The sequence below is a fragment of the Macaca fascicularis genome, chromosome 2, assembly GCF_037993035.2.
Source record: "Macaca fascicularis isolate 582-1 chromosome 2, T2T-MFA8v1.1".
In the NCBI taxonomy this organism is placed as follows: Eukaryota; Metazoa; Chordata; class Mammalia; order Primates; family Cercopithecidae; genus Macaca; species Macaca fascicularis.
Genome location: NC_088376.1, coordinates 115,405,889 through 115,420,232, shown reverse-complemented (window position 1 = coordinate 115,420,232; position 14,344 = coordinate 115,405,889). Strand labels below are relative to the sequence as shown.

General features: G+C 52.3%; 1 protein-coding gene across 1 annotated transcript in view; it reads right to left on the bottom strand.

Annotated features, from left to right (window-relative positions):
- Nucleotides 1–14,095, bottom strand: part of DNAH1 (dynein axonemal heavy chain 1) — an 83,217-nt gene extending 69,122 nt beyond the window's left edge. Inside the window, exons 1-8 of the mRNA XM_065540678.2 lie at nt 14,024–14,095; nt 12,996–13,362; nt 11,906–11,978; nt 9,481–9,655; nt 8,902–9,058; nt 7,796–7,928; nt 4,530–4,691; nt 3,443–3,695 (exon numbers count right to left, since the gene is read on the bottom strand). Coding sequence (XP_065396750.1) covers nt 3,443–3,695; nt 4,530–4,691; nt 7,796–7,928; nt 8,902–9,058; nt 9,481–9,655; nt 11,906–11,978; nt 12,996–13,328 — 1,286 coding nt within the window. The 5' untranslated portion in view covers nt 13,329–13,362; nt 14,024–14,095. The remainder of the gene's footprint in view (nt 1–3,442; nt 3,696–4,529; nt 4,692–7,795; nt 7,929–8,901; nt 9,059–9,480; nt 9,656–11,905; nt 11,979–12,995; nt 13,363–14,023) is intronic.
- Between the last annotated feature and the right edge of the window lie 249 nt (nt 14,096–14,344).

Sequence of the window (14,344 nt, the reverse complement as noted above, 5' to 3'; positions counted from 1 at the left end):
AGTAGTATACAAACAGTCATGTGCTACATAATGACATTTTGGTTACAGATTGCATATATGATGGTGGTTCCATAAGATTATAATGGAGCTGAAAAATTCCCATTGCTTAGTGACATCATAGCCATCGTAATGTCAAAACACAACAAATTACTCAAGTGTTTGCGGTGATGCTAGTGTAAACAAACCTACTGCAGCCAGTCATATAAAAGCATAGCTCATACAGTTATGTATAGAACATAAGTGATAATGATAATAAATGACTGTGTTACTGGTTTATTTACTATACCATACTATACTATACTATACTTTTTAATTGTTATTTTAGAGTGTATTCCTTCTACCTTTTTTTTTTTAAGTTAACTGTAAAACAGCCTCAGGCAGGTCCTTCAGAAAGTATCCCATAATCATAGGAGATGACAGCTCCATGTGTCATCTGTCCCTGAAGATTACTGTCTCATTACTGTCCCTGAAGACCTTCTAGTGGGATAAGATGTAGAGCTGGAAGATAGTGATATTGATGACCCAGGCCCTGTGCAGGCCTGAGCTAATGTGTGTTCTTGTGTCTTTGTTTTTAACAAAAATGTTTAAAAAGCAAAAAACAAACAAACAAAACCACATTTTTTAAAAGCTTATAGAATAAGGATTTAAGAAAAAAAAATATGTATATATATATATATTTTTGAAACGGAGTCTCACTCTGTCCCCCAGGCTGGAGTGCAGTGGTGCGATCTTGTCTCACTGTAACTTCCACCTCCAGGGTTTAAGAGATTCTTCTGCCCCAGCCTCCTAGGTAGCTGGGATTACAGGCACCCACGACCACACCTGGCTAATTTTTGTATTTTTAGTAGAGACAGGGTTTCACTATATTGGACAGGCTGGTCTCGAACTCCTGACCTCAAGTGATCCACCCGCCTCTGCCTCCCAAAGTGCTGGGATTACAGGCATGAGCCACCGTGTCCAACCTTAAAGAAAATATGTTAATACAAAAGAGTCAAAAAGTTTTTTTTAATTAAAAGTTTATAAAATAGAAAAGTTAAAGTAAGCTAAAATTAATTAATTAATTAATTAATTAATTTTGAGACAGTCCCACTCTGTCACCCATGCTGGAGTGCAGTGGAGCCATCTCAGCTCACTGCAACCTCTGCCTCCCAGGTTCAAGCAACTCTGGTGCCTCAGCCTCCCAAGTAGCTGGTATTATAGTCATGTGCCACCATGCTCAGCTAATTTTTGTATTTTTTTAAGTAGAGATGGCGTTTTGCCATGTTGGCCAGGCTAGTCTTGAACTCCTGGCCTCAATCAATCCACCCACCTTGGCCTCCCAAAGTGCTGGGATTACAGACATAAGCTATCATGCCTGGTCCTAAGGTGTGTTGGGTTAATTTATTATTGAAGAAAGAAAATGTTAAAATAAATTTAGTGTAGCCTAAGTGTATATAGTATTTATAAAGTCCACAGTAGTGTATAATAATATCCTAGGTCTTCACATTCACTCACCACTCACTCACTGACTCAACCAGAGCAACTTCCAGCCCTGCAAAGTCCATTCATGGTAAGTGCCCTACATAGATGTACCATGTTTTATCTTGTATACTGTATTTTTACTGTACCTTTTCTATGTTTAGATACACGAATATTTGCCATTGTGTTACAGTTGCCTGCAATATTCAGTAATCACACCCTGTATAGTTTTGTGGCCTAGGAGCACTAGGCTATACCATATATCCTGGGTGTGCAGCCAGCTATATCATCAAGGTCTGTGTCAGTACACACTATGATGTTTGCACAACGATGAAATCACCTAATGACACATTTCTCAGAACACGTCCCCATCATTAAGTGATGCATGACTGTAAATATACAGATGTTCCTCTACTTACAGTGGGGCTACATTCCAAGTAAACCTGTCATAAGTTTAAAATGCACTTGATACACCTAAGCTACTGAACACCATAGTTTAGCCTAATCTACCTTAAATGTGCTCAGAACACTCACATTAGCCTACAGTTGGGCAAAATTATGTAACACAAAGTCTATTTTATAATAAAGTGTTTAAAATCTCTTGAAATGAATACTGTACTGAAAATGAAAAAAAGATCAGTTGCATGGATGCTTGAAGTACAGTTTCTACTGAATGCATATCACTTTCACACCATCATAAAGTTGAAAAATGATAAGTCGGCTGGGTGTGGTGGTTCACACCTGTAATCCCTTTGGGAGGCTGAGACTGGGGATTACCTGAGGTCAGGAGCTCGAGACCAGCTTGGCCAAAATGGTGAAACCTCGTCCCTACTAAAAATACAAAAATTAGCCAGGCATGGTGGCGGGTGCCTTTAATCCCAGCTACCTAGGAGGCTGAGGCAGGGAATCTCTTGAACCCAGGAGGCAGAGGTTGCAGCGATCCAAGATCGAGCCACTGTACTCTAGCCTGGGAGACAAGAATCAAACTCCGTTTCAAAATAAATAAATAAATAAATAGAAAGAAAGAAAGAAAAATGGTAAGTCAAACTATCATAAATTGGGGACCATCTGTATATATATTTCCCAGATCTGTCTGCTATGGAAGTCTCAAAATAATGATATCCCAGTAGCAATGAGCACATCTAATGTCCAGATCTTGGCTTCTAAATATCATTCCTCAACTAAAAGGAACTTCCAGCCAGGCATGATGGCTCACGCCTATAATCCTAACACTTTGTGAAGCCAAGGTGGGAGATTTACTTGAGCCTAGGCATTCAAGACCAGCCTAGGCAACACAGGGATATCTGTCTCTACAAAAAATAAACAGAATTAACCAGAGGTTGTGGTACATGCCTAAGTCCCAGCTACTCAGGAGTCTGAGGTGGGAGGCTTGCTTGAGCACAGGAAACTGAGGCTACCATGAGCCAAGATGGCCCCACTGCACTCTGGGCACTCCAGCCTGGGTGACAGAGTAAGAACTTGTCTCAAAAAATAAACTAAAATAATAAAAGGAGCTTCCTTGGAGAAACAGCTGGTTTCAGGACTGGACCTGGGAAAATACACAATGAGCCTGGAAATTCTTGCTGTGCCAGAAAGTAAAGTTATCTTAGGGGCACGTTGCTAATAAACCATCATCCAAGGGTTTTGAAGAATAATGGAAACATGGTAAAACGACATAGGAATTAACTTGAAAAGTCTCCCACTGGACACATCTGGGACAATTTGAGCATCGAAATTTTTAAAAAGTAGTCAATTGTAACCCTTTGAATAAAATAAGAATCCAAGAGTGCATATGGATAATGAGGGATCTGGAGATGGACAAAAAGTTGTTTGGGGCCCCAACAAGTCCACAGGGCAATAGGCAGGACAGTCTCAAACAGATGAGCCCTGAGGGAGCTCCACCCTAGAGTAGCACCAACTTCCTAGGGGAAGGTTCCCTGGAGAAGGAGATGCCCAGAATGGGGAAGGCCGAGCGGGGACTCACGAGGGGCCTTTGCGCATCCGAGGCGTGCTCAGGGCCCACTGCTTGATCTTGCTCAGGCTCTGTTCACTGATGACACGCTGGCCGTCAGAGGGCATGCAGTCCACATACAGGTTGTAGAGCAGCAGCGCCTCCGTGTTCTTGCGCAGGGCGTTGGCCTGGACCACACGTTGTGCGAACACACAAGGGTCCTCAGCACAGAAGAGAAGCTGGATCCGTGGCACCCAGTACTGACAGACCTTAAGGGGTGGCCTTCCTGGGGGCCAGGTGGGAGGGAGAAGGGGACACACAGTCAGGCTTCTGGGCTGAAGCACTAAGTTCCAGCCGGCTGTGCCGCGGATGCCCTGTGGCCCTGAACAAATTGTTTCCCTCTTCTGACCCCCTGTTGCATCTGTGAAATGGGCATGACGACACTCCCTGCCCGGCCCATCTCGCAAGGTATCATGGACGGATGTGAAAGCACATAGACAAGGCTGGGATGCGGTGGGTGACGCCTGTAATCCCAACACTTTGGGAGGCCGAGGGGGGAGGATTTCTTGAGGCCAGGAGTTCGAGACCAACCTGGCCACCATGGTAAAACCCTGTCTTTACTAAAAATACAAAAAAGTAGCCGGGTGTGGTGGTGGGCGCTTGTAATCCCAGCTACTTGGGAGACTGAGGCACAAGAGTCGCTTGAACCCGGGAGGAAGAGGTTACAGTGAGCCAAGATTGCACCACCGCCCTTCAACCTGGGTGACAGAGCCAGATTCCGTCTCAAAAATAAAAATAAAAAAGAAAAGAAAGTATTTAGACAAGCAGTTATACAGGCATGGCTGTTCAAGTGCCCATCCCTTGATCCCACACCCAGGGCAGGCATTACTTATTGATGAGACTTGGGCTCAGAGCTGACATGCCAAATAATGGCCACTTGTCCTTTCTGGGGTCTCTTGAGTGATGAGTCCTCTGGTCCTTACCAGTCAGTGCGTTGGGCAAACAGAGCAAAGTAGAATCCAGAACTGATCTGGCAGTGCCCTGGGTGGGGTTGGCCTCAGTCATGGGCCGGTCAGGCCCAAGCTGGGGGTCTGCCTGGGGCAGCAGCAGCAGCTCGTACCTTCAGGGGTGACCCCTGCATTCAGGATGGGCCTCCCCATCTCATCTCGCACCAGGCCTTTCTCGTCTGTCTTGTGCACCAGGTATAGCTTCTTCTCCTCATCGTAGTCCAGGACGCCGACCTCGCACCATTCGTACTTCAGTTTCTGACTCTTGGGGTCCTCTGAAACAGGAGAGGAAACCCCACCAGTGCCACCTGCCATGGGGGCAGGAAGGGGCCTCTGAGTGCTGGCAGCAGCGCTGGGAATGGGTCTCAGAGACCACCAGTCTGGCGTCTCTCCCGCCGAGATGCCCCCATCTGCTCTAGCAGAGCCAGGACCCTGCTTCCTCCCAGCCGAGCTGGCCTCTGAGGAACCCAGGCTGCAGGAGAGCCAGAAAGACCAGGCTTCTCTGCCCTGGTGCTCAGCACCACCTGCACCAGGGCAGAGAGAAACACAGGCCAATAGGAGGCTGGGACAGGCAGCACGAAAGCCCCAAGTTAAGAGAGACCTGCTGAGAACCCATTTGTAAAGGTCATGAATGAGTTGGACCCCCTTCAAGGTGACCAAGACCAGGGTGAAGCCCTCCTCACAGGCTGCCCCTGGCTGCTCAGTCCCTGGGCCCCTCATCTGAGAACAGGGCATGGCAGGGCAGGACAGGGCAGGAGCCGCTCTTTGGTCAGGATGGGCCTCCCACTGGTTCCCTGGGCTGAAAGCCTGTGCCCACTTCTCTAGCTTACCTCCTGCCGCTGCCCCTCACACATTTCTCTCCAGCCACACTGGATATCTGGCTATTGCCGTGAGTTTCAACCTTGTTCCCATGGCAGAGCCTCTGCACTGGTTGTGCCCTCGGCTTGGAACTCTCTCCACTCAGGTTACCTCATTGCTGGTTGTTCCCTTCACCAAGGAGCAGCCTCTGTGCCTAAAATAGCACCTCTGTCCCAGGCACTCTCTGACTTGTTACCCCATTCTATCCCTCACAGTGCCGAAAGTCACACTACTTACGCATCAGCTCCTGGTTCACAGCTGACCTGCTCACACTAGTGTCAGCTCACTAAGGGCAGGAGCGACTTTGTCCCGTCTCAGTCACAGCTGTGTCCCTGGGCCTAGAATGAAAACTAGTACCTTGCAGGTGTTCGATAAATTTTTGCAGAAGGAAGATGCACACACATGGTGCCCAGTAGAGCAGCCACAATGCATAGTGGCTTAAAAACAAACTGAGGCCAGGCGCGGTGGTTCAAGCCTATAATCCCTACACTCTGGGAGGCAGAGGTGGGCGGATTGCACTCAGGAGTCCGAGACTACCTTGGGCAACATGGTGAAACCCCGTCTCCACAAAAATACAAAAAATTAGCTGGGAGTAGTGGTGTGTGCCCGAAGTCCCAGCTACCTGGGAGGCTGAGGCACAAAAATTGTTTAAACCTGGGACATGGAGGTTGCAGTGAGCCGAGATAAAAGCTGTTTGTTTTGTTTTGTTTTGTTTGTTTTTGTTTTTTTGAGATGGAGTCTCGCTCTGTTGCCCATGCTGGAGTGCAGTGGTACAATCTCCACTTACTGCAACCTCCGCCTCCCAGGTTCAAGCAATTCTCTGCCTCAGCCTCCCAAGTAGGTGGGATTACAGGTGCACACCACCATGGCCAGCTAATTTTTGTATTTTTAGTAGCGACTGGGTTTCACCATGTTGTTCAGGCTGGTCTTGAACTCCTGACCTCACAATCTGCCCACCTCAGCTTCCCAAAGTACTGGGATTACAGGCATGAGCCACCACGCTTGGCCCCCTGTTTTTTTGTTTTGTTTTGTTTTGTTTTGTTTTGTTTGAGTTCTACAGACTGGGTTGAGGAAGGAAGGGCTGGAATTCTCAGGAAATGCTCCCCACCTGTTGACACCAGCTAGATGAGTAAAGAATGGATAAAGAAGGCCTATAGCTCACCTATTTTGCTTCTCTGTTTTGCTTTTCCCTTCCCTTCCTAGTAGGTTCCCTTTCTGAAAATGCTGGCCTTGTCTCTGCTCAACTCAGATGAAAATATGTCACTGGAAGCTCCCAGCAGAAAACAAGAGGTCCCCGGCAGAGCCCCTCCCTGCTCACCCGTCCTCCCACCCATGCCACCACCCCAGTCTCCCAGCAGAGCACCTCGGTGGAGCCTGGTACTTGGTGCATTTAAGGTTAATGCAGTCCCAAACCTTCTGGTTTTATCACCAGGAATTGGTGGTCTGGGAACAATTGAGTTAAATTATTTTTGTAATTAAGTCCAAAGTAAAGAGAACATTCTGGGCTTCTTGTCTAGTTCAGAGAAATTGATTCCAGCATTAACGTGTTTATAAAATGAAACATAAATTTACAGCCTGCTCAATGGACTGGTTGTGCAGTCTTAAAACCAGTCATGGCTCTTACAATCCTGCTTCCCACCTGGAGCTGGCCTACTGGGTCCACTTCCCACTCACAGCATCTTGTCCACCCACCAGGTGGGGAGCAGAGCAGCCTTCAGCCCTGCACAGGGGAACAGCCACCTCCAACTTCCCAAATGATGACCCAGACCTTCCTAGGATGCTGCATCGAGACCCAGCCGTGCAGGCCAAGACAGCAGCCATGGATGCCCACCTGGCATTGCTTTCCACAGCAGGAAACGAGAGAACCTTCACAGCCACTGGGGCAGGCCTGAGGCCAAAGGAGCAGCCAGGGGCACTCCCTGGGCAGATACAGGCAAGGCTAAGACAAGGCAAACCTGTGTGGCATCAAGTGGGCATGGTGAGGTGTGACAGTGGTTGTTGATGGGTGACAGTAGGCGAGTGTGTTTCTGTGTGGTGAAAATGTGTACATGAGAGTGGTTGTTGGGGGTGTGCGTGACAGTGAGTGTGTTTGTCAATGTGTGTGACGATGCGGATGTGTGTTTGTGAGCAAGTGTGTGATGGTATGTGTTGTGCACACAGAAGTGAAAGCTGAGGGGCCACGGTTAGAGCTGCAACAATGGGGCTTCTGGGTGGAGGGATGGAGAGTGGAACTGTGCCCCTCGTGCATGTTTCAACATTCCCAATGAGCATGTACACATTTTACTACCAATAAATCAAACATTTTTCAAAACACTAGGCACTATCCAGCTGTCCCTTTTCCAGCCCTGGTCCCTGCATTTCCTGCCTCTGTGAGGCCAGCTCCTAGGCCTATCTCCCAGCTGAGAGGTCTTGAAAGACCCCTCGCCTTCGGTGGCTGCCAGGTCCCAGGGGAGCCCAGAGTCTGTGACAGGGCTGCTACTGGAATGAGATAGTGCCCTCACTCCAGACTGGCCTTGCTCACCATGCCCCAGGAAGTCATCAGTGGGCAGGAGGGCTTTTCCTGGGACAGGTTTCCTGTCCAGAGACCCTGGCTCCAAACCCATGTTGATCCACTCTCTGGGAGTCCGGCAGTCAAAGTCCTCATTGTCAAATACCTGGAAGAAAGCAGACCAACGTTGGGAGGAAGCAGCTCCTCTAGTGGGGCCCAGGTGGGACTGGGTGTGCCAAAGGATGGGGCGCCTAAGTAATCCCCTCCCCAGGTGAGAGAGCAGCAGGCTGGGACTGGGGGTTGACCCTCTCCACTGGGGGCTAGGGGCTGACCCACTCCACTGCTGCTCCCAGGGGTGCACAGCATCTGGTTGGGTGTTTGAAACCCTGGATCCCCATCCAGCCAAGCCACCTGAGGCTCAGGCAGAAGGGTGTCCAGGGACCCAAAGCAGGCGGTAGGTTCTTTCTCCCACTGCCCAGGGCCACCTAGCTCAGGCCCAAGGGAAGAGGTGGCCCTTGGGTTTTCCTGGGGACCCTACTACAACTTGGAAATGATGAGATTCGGGGCTGTTAGGAGGCAGCCCTTAGCTAGACTCAGCTTTACCTCCTTACAGGGACCACCAGGCGAGAGACACTCAGGGCCGCAGAGAGGAAGGGAGGGGAGGTGGGTGAACGCCAGAGCCAGGCCATGCTCCCTCTTTCTCCTCCCTGGATTCATTTCCTGATTCATACCCCGAGGGGGTGGCACTGATTCCCTCTTCCATCCCTGCTCTTCCCGTTTCAGTGAGCCCAGAAGCAGCTCTCTACCCTGAGGTGGGCCCTGGTCAAGGAGGACTACTCCACAGTCCAGCTGGGCCACATCTAGATTGCCCATGGGTGGCATGGAGGCCAAGGCCAGGCATACAGTCTACCCAGGGAAGAAGCAAAGACTCAGCATTCCGGGGGGCTGGGGGCCCCTCCTGCCGCATCTAGGATGCTCAAAGTGCCTGGGATGGGTTCCTATTGGTGACCTGCCCTGTTTGACAAGAGAGTGCTGGTGACTGGTGTGGGAATCCCCTTTCAGATCTGACTCCTGAGCTTCCACTGGGGTCCTGCACCTCTGCTCCCTGTCCCTCAACCATCTGTGGAAGCCCGGCTCACCTTCAGTGGGAGGTAGATGGGGAAGAGTGGGTCATGGCCCTGCTCGATGGTTTGGGGGTGCTGGGGGTCCAGGTGCCTAGGCATGAGCTTGTTGGAGTCGATGCCCTGGCTGAACAGCAACTGCTCAATGTCCAGGCTCAGGTACTGCTGTTTCCTCCTGGTCAAGGGCAGGGACGGGACCTCAGGATGGCTTGGCTTGTGTGATGTGGTTCCATGGGTGTCCACAAGGGCTTACGGGGTTGTGGGGACAGGGGTGTGGCCGAGAGACCCCTCTGGAGCCCTCCGCCCCTCTGAGACTCATCAGGAAGTCGTGTGGTGGCTGGGGCTGGTGTCCTGGGCTCCAATTGTCCTTCTGTCCTGCCCCGCAGTCCCATTCACTGACCTCAACACCACCTTCCCCAATTCCAAAACATGTAAATTGTTCCTATTAAGACACCAAAGGGCTAGAAGATTCTATCTAAACACTTGTGCACAGGTTCTGCTATGAGGATTGTCACCTGGTGATCTGCAGTTCCTCACCCCCTGAGACAGGTGGATGCCATCTCCCGGACAGTCTCCCCACAGCCCACCCAGCCGTACCTCTCGATCTCAATCTTGCGAGGACGCTGGCCTGGCAGCACCTGGAAAGGCACCTGCACCTTGGGCTCATAGGCCTGCAGCGGGAAGTCAGTCTGGGCGAGCAGCCGGGTGGTGGACCCAATGCACTGCTGCTCCACGCGCTCCTGGAAGTCCTCAGGAACCTCGAAGGTTCCGACTGCAGGTAGAAGCAGGGGCAGGGGCTTTGGGGCTCAGGCCAGCACCCAACAACCAGCCTCCAACCCATAAAACAAATCATCTATCAGGCAGTATGCTTTGGAGTGTGGGAAGCTCAGAGCTTGCCAGTGGCTGGGAGAAAGGCATGGCACCAGGTGCCCTGGGGCTATGAGCCTGGAGGGATGGTGGCTTCCAGAAGGTCTGTCCTGGCCCTGCTCTCCCTGTCCAGAGCCAGCATGCTTGACCACTCCTTTCTATACCACCCATGACTCCAGCACCAGGGGCCATTGCTCAAGCCAGGTGTTGAGTTCAACAAGGGCAAGGGTTACTACTAGACAGGAAGATGAAATGGGATGGGCTCCTCCCACACCTACTGCAGAGGCCCCTCAGCATATTAGAGTCTGATATTCATTCCCTGAGGCTATTGCCAGCTTGAGGCATCCTGGATACTGTGGGTGGCTCCACCATTCTGGCCCTGCAGGACCCTCAAATCACAAAATGACTGCCCCTACTTAGATGAGCAGGATATACAGAGGCTTCCATTCCATACCTAGGGGAAGGGGAGTTGGTGGGGAGAGATCCATTGATAGGATGACCATCCATCTCAGTTTGCCCGCGACACCAGATGGTCAATGGAGAAGAAAGTCCCAGGCAAAGTCCGAGACCACAGAGGTGGGGAGAGGGGAGTGGGCACTTGCTTCAGGAGGGGATGACCACATTTCCCAGGGCCTGGCTGCGCTCTGGGCAGTCTCCTGATGGTCCCCTCTATTTTCTGGTTGGAAGAAGGGTCCAGAGTCCCAGGGGCCCTGGTGACCCCTTCCTTGGGCCTTACTGCCTCCCTGGGACCAAGAGGTGGTTGTGCTGCAGGAGGGCCCACCTTAGGAGTGTCATCTGGGGTCCCACAGAGGCCTCCAGAGGTGGGGCCTGGGCAGTGTCCAAGGCTCAGCGGAGCCTCCACTATTAGCTGGAGTCTGCTCTCACCAGGTTGCCGAGTAGTCAAGGGACCCCACCAAAAAGGCCCAGATCTCAGGGCTGCCAAGAAGGTTCTTTTCAGAGCCCTAATCACCAGTTCTTGAGGCTGCGTGACACCACTCCACCCCCAGGACCCACTCAGTGGCCAAGAAGGAGCCAGGGTGAAGAGACCCACACCTGGCCTCCAGACCCTGCTGTGTCCGTGTGCCGGGGGAGGCTACCCCAGCCCTCGGGCAGCAGAGTGAATGTCCACAACTGGCTGCTGAGAGCCCTGACTGACACTACCCTGTGCCGCTGGGGCCTACTTTTTCTCATGTGGGCAGAGCTGCCATCTGCCGATCACCCCCTGCCCACCCTGCCATGAGTGGCAGGAGCACCATTCCCAATACCCTCAGTGCTGAGATCTGTGGTTGGTAGCCATTTTCTGGGTCACAGATACTTGTGATACTGTTGGAAACAATAGGCCAGACCCTCAGGTAAGTGCACAAACGTACATGCTCATGGTGTTTTCTAAGGCCTGTGGGCTCCGAGAGGACTGGTCTGGATGGTGACAGCAAGGAGCCAGGTCTTTCCTGGGGGTGGGGAGGAGGGGTGGACAGGGGGAGCCACAGGGCATCTGGGCCTGATCCAAGGGGACATCCTGTCTGCCAGAGGAGAGGGGCAAACTCTGGCCAGGTGGGAGGCCACCTGTGCAGTTCCTCACCACCACTCAGGGCTTCTCCTGGAGCCCCTGTACTCCCCTCTGCCACTGGGGAAGGCCCCACACCCTGCAGACCTGTCCCAGTCCTCGCCACCCCAGCCATGCTCTGAGACTCTCCATGAGCCTGAGAGGAGAAGCCCCCTTTCCTCCTTCAGCAAGGATCTCCCAGGCATCTATCTGAGCCAGGCCCTGTTCTAGGTGCTGGGGCCACAGCAGGGAGCAACTCAGACAGTCCTGGCCTTTTCAGGGCCCACATTCCAGAGGAGGCAGAAAATACACCCATATGCCCTTCTGACCTCAGCCAGGGAAAGAAAGCTGTGGCTCTGACCCCCGGCAGCCCAGCCCAGCCCAGCTCAGTGTCAAGGTCACGGCTCCACTAACAGTAATGACTCGGCAGCTATGGCTGACTGAGCACTCACCATGAGTGGGCGCTTGTGAAGCACCCTGTTTCTTATTATCCCCACTCCACAGTTAAGGAAGCTGAGGCCCACAGCCAAGAAAAGGTTGTCTCCCTGAGGCCAAAAGCCTGCTTGGAAATACCTACTGGAACCCACTCACACAGCCCTCCTGAGCACTGACCTCTTGGGGTGAACTTGTCGAGGTCAGCCTGCCGCAGGAGGTTCTGGCTCATTCGGGGGCCACGACACACCTCCTGAAACCAAACCGCGGAGCCCTGAGTATGTGTCAACATCCCAGGGACAGGCAGGACCCGGGAGGGACCATGAGGCCAGGCGCCTCCCTTGAGGTCCACCAGGGAGCACTCCAGGAGCACAGGAGTGGGCAGAACCAGTGAGTACGCACAATTTCCCATTCAAAGGCCACAGTGGGCAACACGTGTGGCCACCCAGGACATCCTGACCCCGCCCCATTCTGGTCCAGCCCAGCTCCCCTCGTTGCTCTGAGAACACTCCACAGTGCATCCTGGGGCTGAGCCATGAAGCAGATACTGCAAGGCCAGCAGGTATCTCTGTACATACTTCCTCTCCCAAGGGCCACTGGCACTGCAGGTGTAATGCATATCAGGGGGTCCTCACCCTGTCTTTCTTGGCCCCTCCCTGGCCTAAAGCCTAGGACTGCTTGGGACATACAGGACTCTGAATTCTCTCCTTGTCATTCCCTCCCTCTCCTCTTTCCCCTGCCCCCAGCCTCCTCCCTCACATTCTAGCCTTCTTCACACAGCCGCGCCCTCTCTCAGGGACCCCAAGTCTTTGTACCTGTTGTCTCCCCTGCCTGGAACACGCTCCCAGGCCCCACTCTTACATCCTGTCTCTTAGATCTCAGCAGTATATCACCTCTTCTGTGGAACTTCCCAACCAGAGCCAGGGGAGGGGGTCATCCCTACCAAAGCCACTGCCCCATGACAACGACAATAGGGACATGGGCGTCTCATCCCTGCTGCATCTCCAGGGCTCCATCCAGGGCCTGGCACACAGCAGGAGCTCAGTAATGAGTTGTCGAATGAATGGACAGATGGATGGGTGGTGAGAAAAATGGATGGAAGGATGGATGAGGGCAGAATAGAGGGTAGATGGATAGAAAGACAGACGGATAGGTTGATAGACAGCTAAATGAACAGATGGACTGACTGATGGGGAGAAGGATGAAAGGATGGGTGAATGGAGCCCAGAGGAAGGGCTGAGGCTTGGTAGGGGATGGCTGCCATACTCACTCCAAGTTGATCCAAGGTTCCAGGGCTGAGGATGTCAGAGTAGTACCCACGCTGCTTCATCAGCGGGTACTTCTTATCATTGCCTGTCAGGGGTGACTTCCGGGGCTGCCCCAAGTCTGAGAGTGTGGGTGGGGCCGGGGGCAGGGATAAATGTGGGAGCTTGGGGTCAAGGGCTGGAGGATTCCCCAATCCATAGTCTGATCCTGGAAGAATCTTCTCCGGGTTATACTCTAGGCCCCTGTGGGTCCCCGCTTGGACTCCAGGAACACCGCTGCACTCTGGGCCTTGAGGGGTCCTTCCTGGGCTACAACCTTTACTGTTAGGCTGCTCCATGCTGCTTCTCAGAGAGATGCCCCAGCCGAAGCTCCTAGGAGAAGATCCCAACGTCAGTCCGCCCTTGCCAGCCTCTGTCTCAGCCCCCAGACACATGGATGCCTAGATTGCCTGTCTGCCACAAGCCCCAGCCCATGACCCATGGGTAACAGAAGAGCAAGGAGGAGGGAGTGGTCTCCTTCTAATCTGGACAGGCATACAGTACCCCAAGTCCCACCAGGAGACAGTGGGGCCTGCCCTGGACACTGCATGTGAGAAGTGAGCCTACCCAGAGTTAAGGCTGAGTGAGGGGAAGCACTGCAGATGCCCCCAACCCATGCATGTGACTGCACTTGTCCACCCCTCTCCCCTATTTTATAGAGTAAGGCCTGGCTTCTCAGTAGTGGGAGATGGGGAGGGAGGCCCAGAGTTCGCTCACCCAATAAATTTCCCTAAAATGACTTTCAGCCAGAAGCAGCCCTAGCACCTCCAGCCTAGCCCTGCTAGACTTCCCTGCCTTTTCCCAGTGTGGTGCATGAGCCTCCCTAGCACCTGTGAGCGCGGGACCATGCCCTGCGTCCCCTGTGTTTGCCCACTCTACTTCCTCCCATACCCCAGGAGCCAGAGGAATAAATGGCCTCCCCAGCAGGACCCCAATCCTGACCCTCCATAGGCCCACAGATCCCTCTACCAGCCACAAAATAGCATTCACCTACCCTGGCTCTCAGGGTCAGATCAGCTCAGGAAACGTATACCCTCCTGTCTTATGCAAGGGAGTAGCAGATGCCGCCGGGGTGCGTGCACATCCACCACCTGGAGGACAACGGTTTATAGAGTTTTTATTGTGGGAGGAGCAAGCCCTTGAAAAGCCACTGTTGCTTTTGGCTACCTCAAAACTCATCACCATGGAGAATCCTTGGGCAGGAGTACATGACAAGACATTGGACAAGGATATGGTGAAGAAGAGGTTTGTATATAATGCTAGTGCAAAAAATAAAAAGAGGGCCGGGCGCGGTGGCTCAAGGCTGTAATCCCAG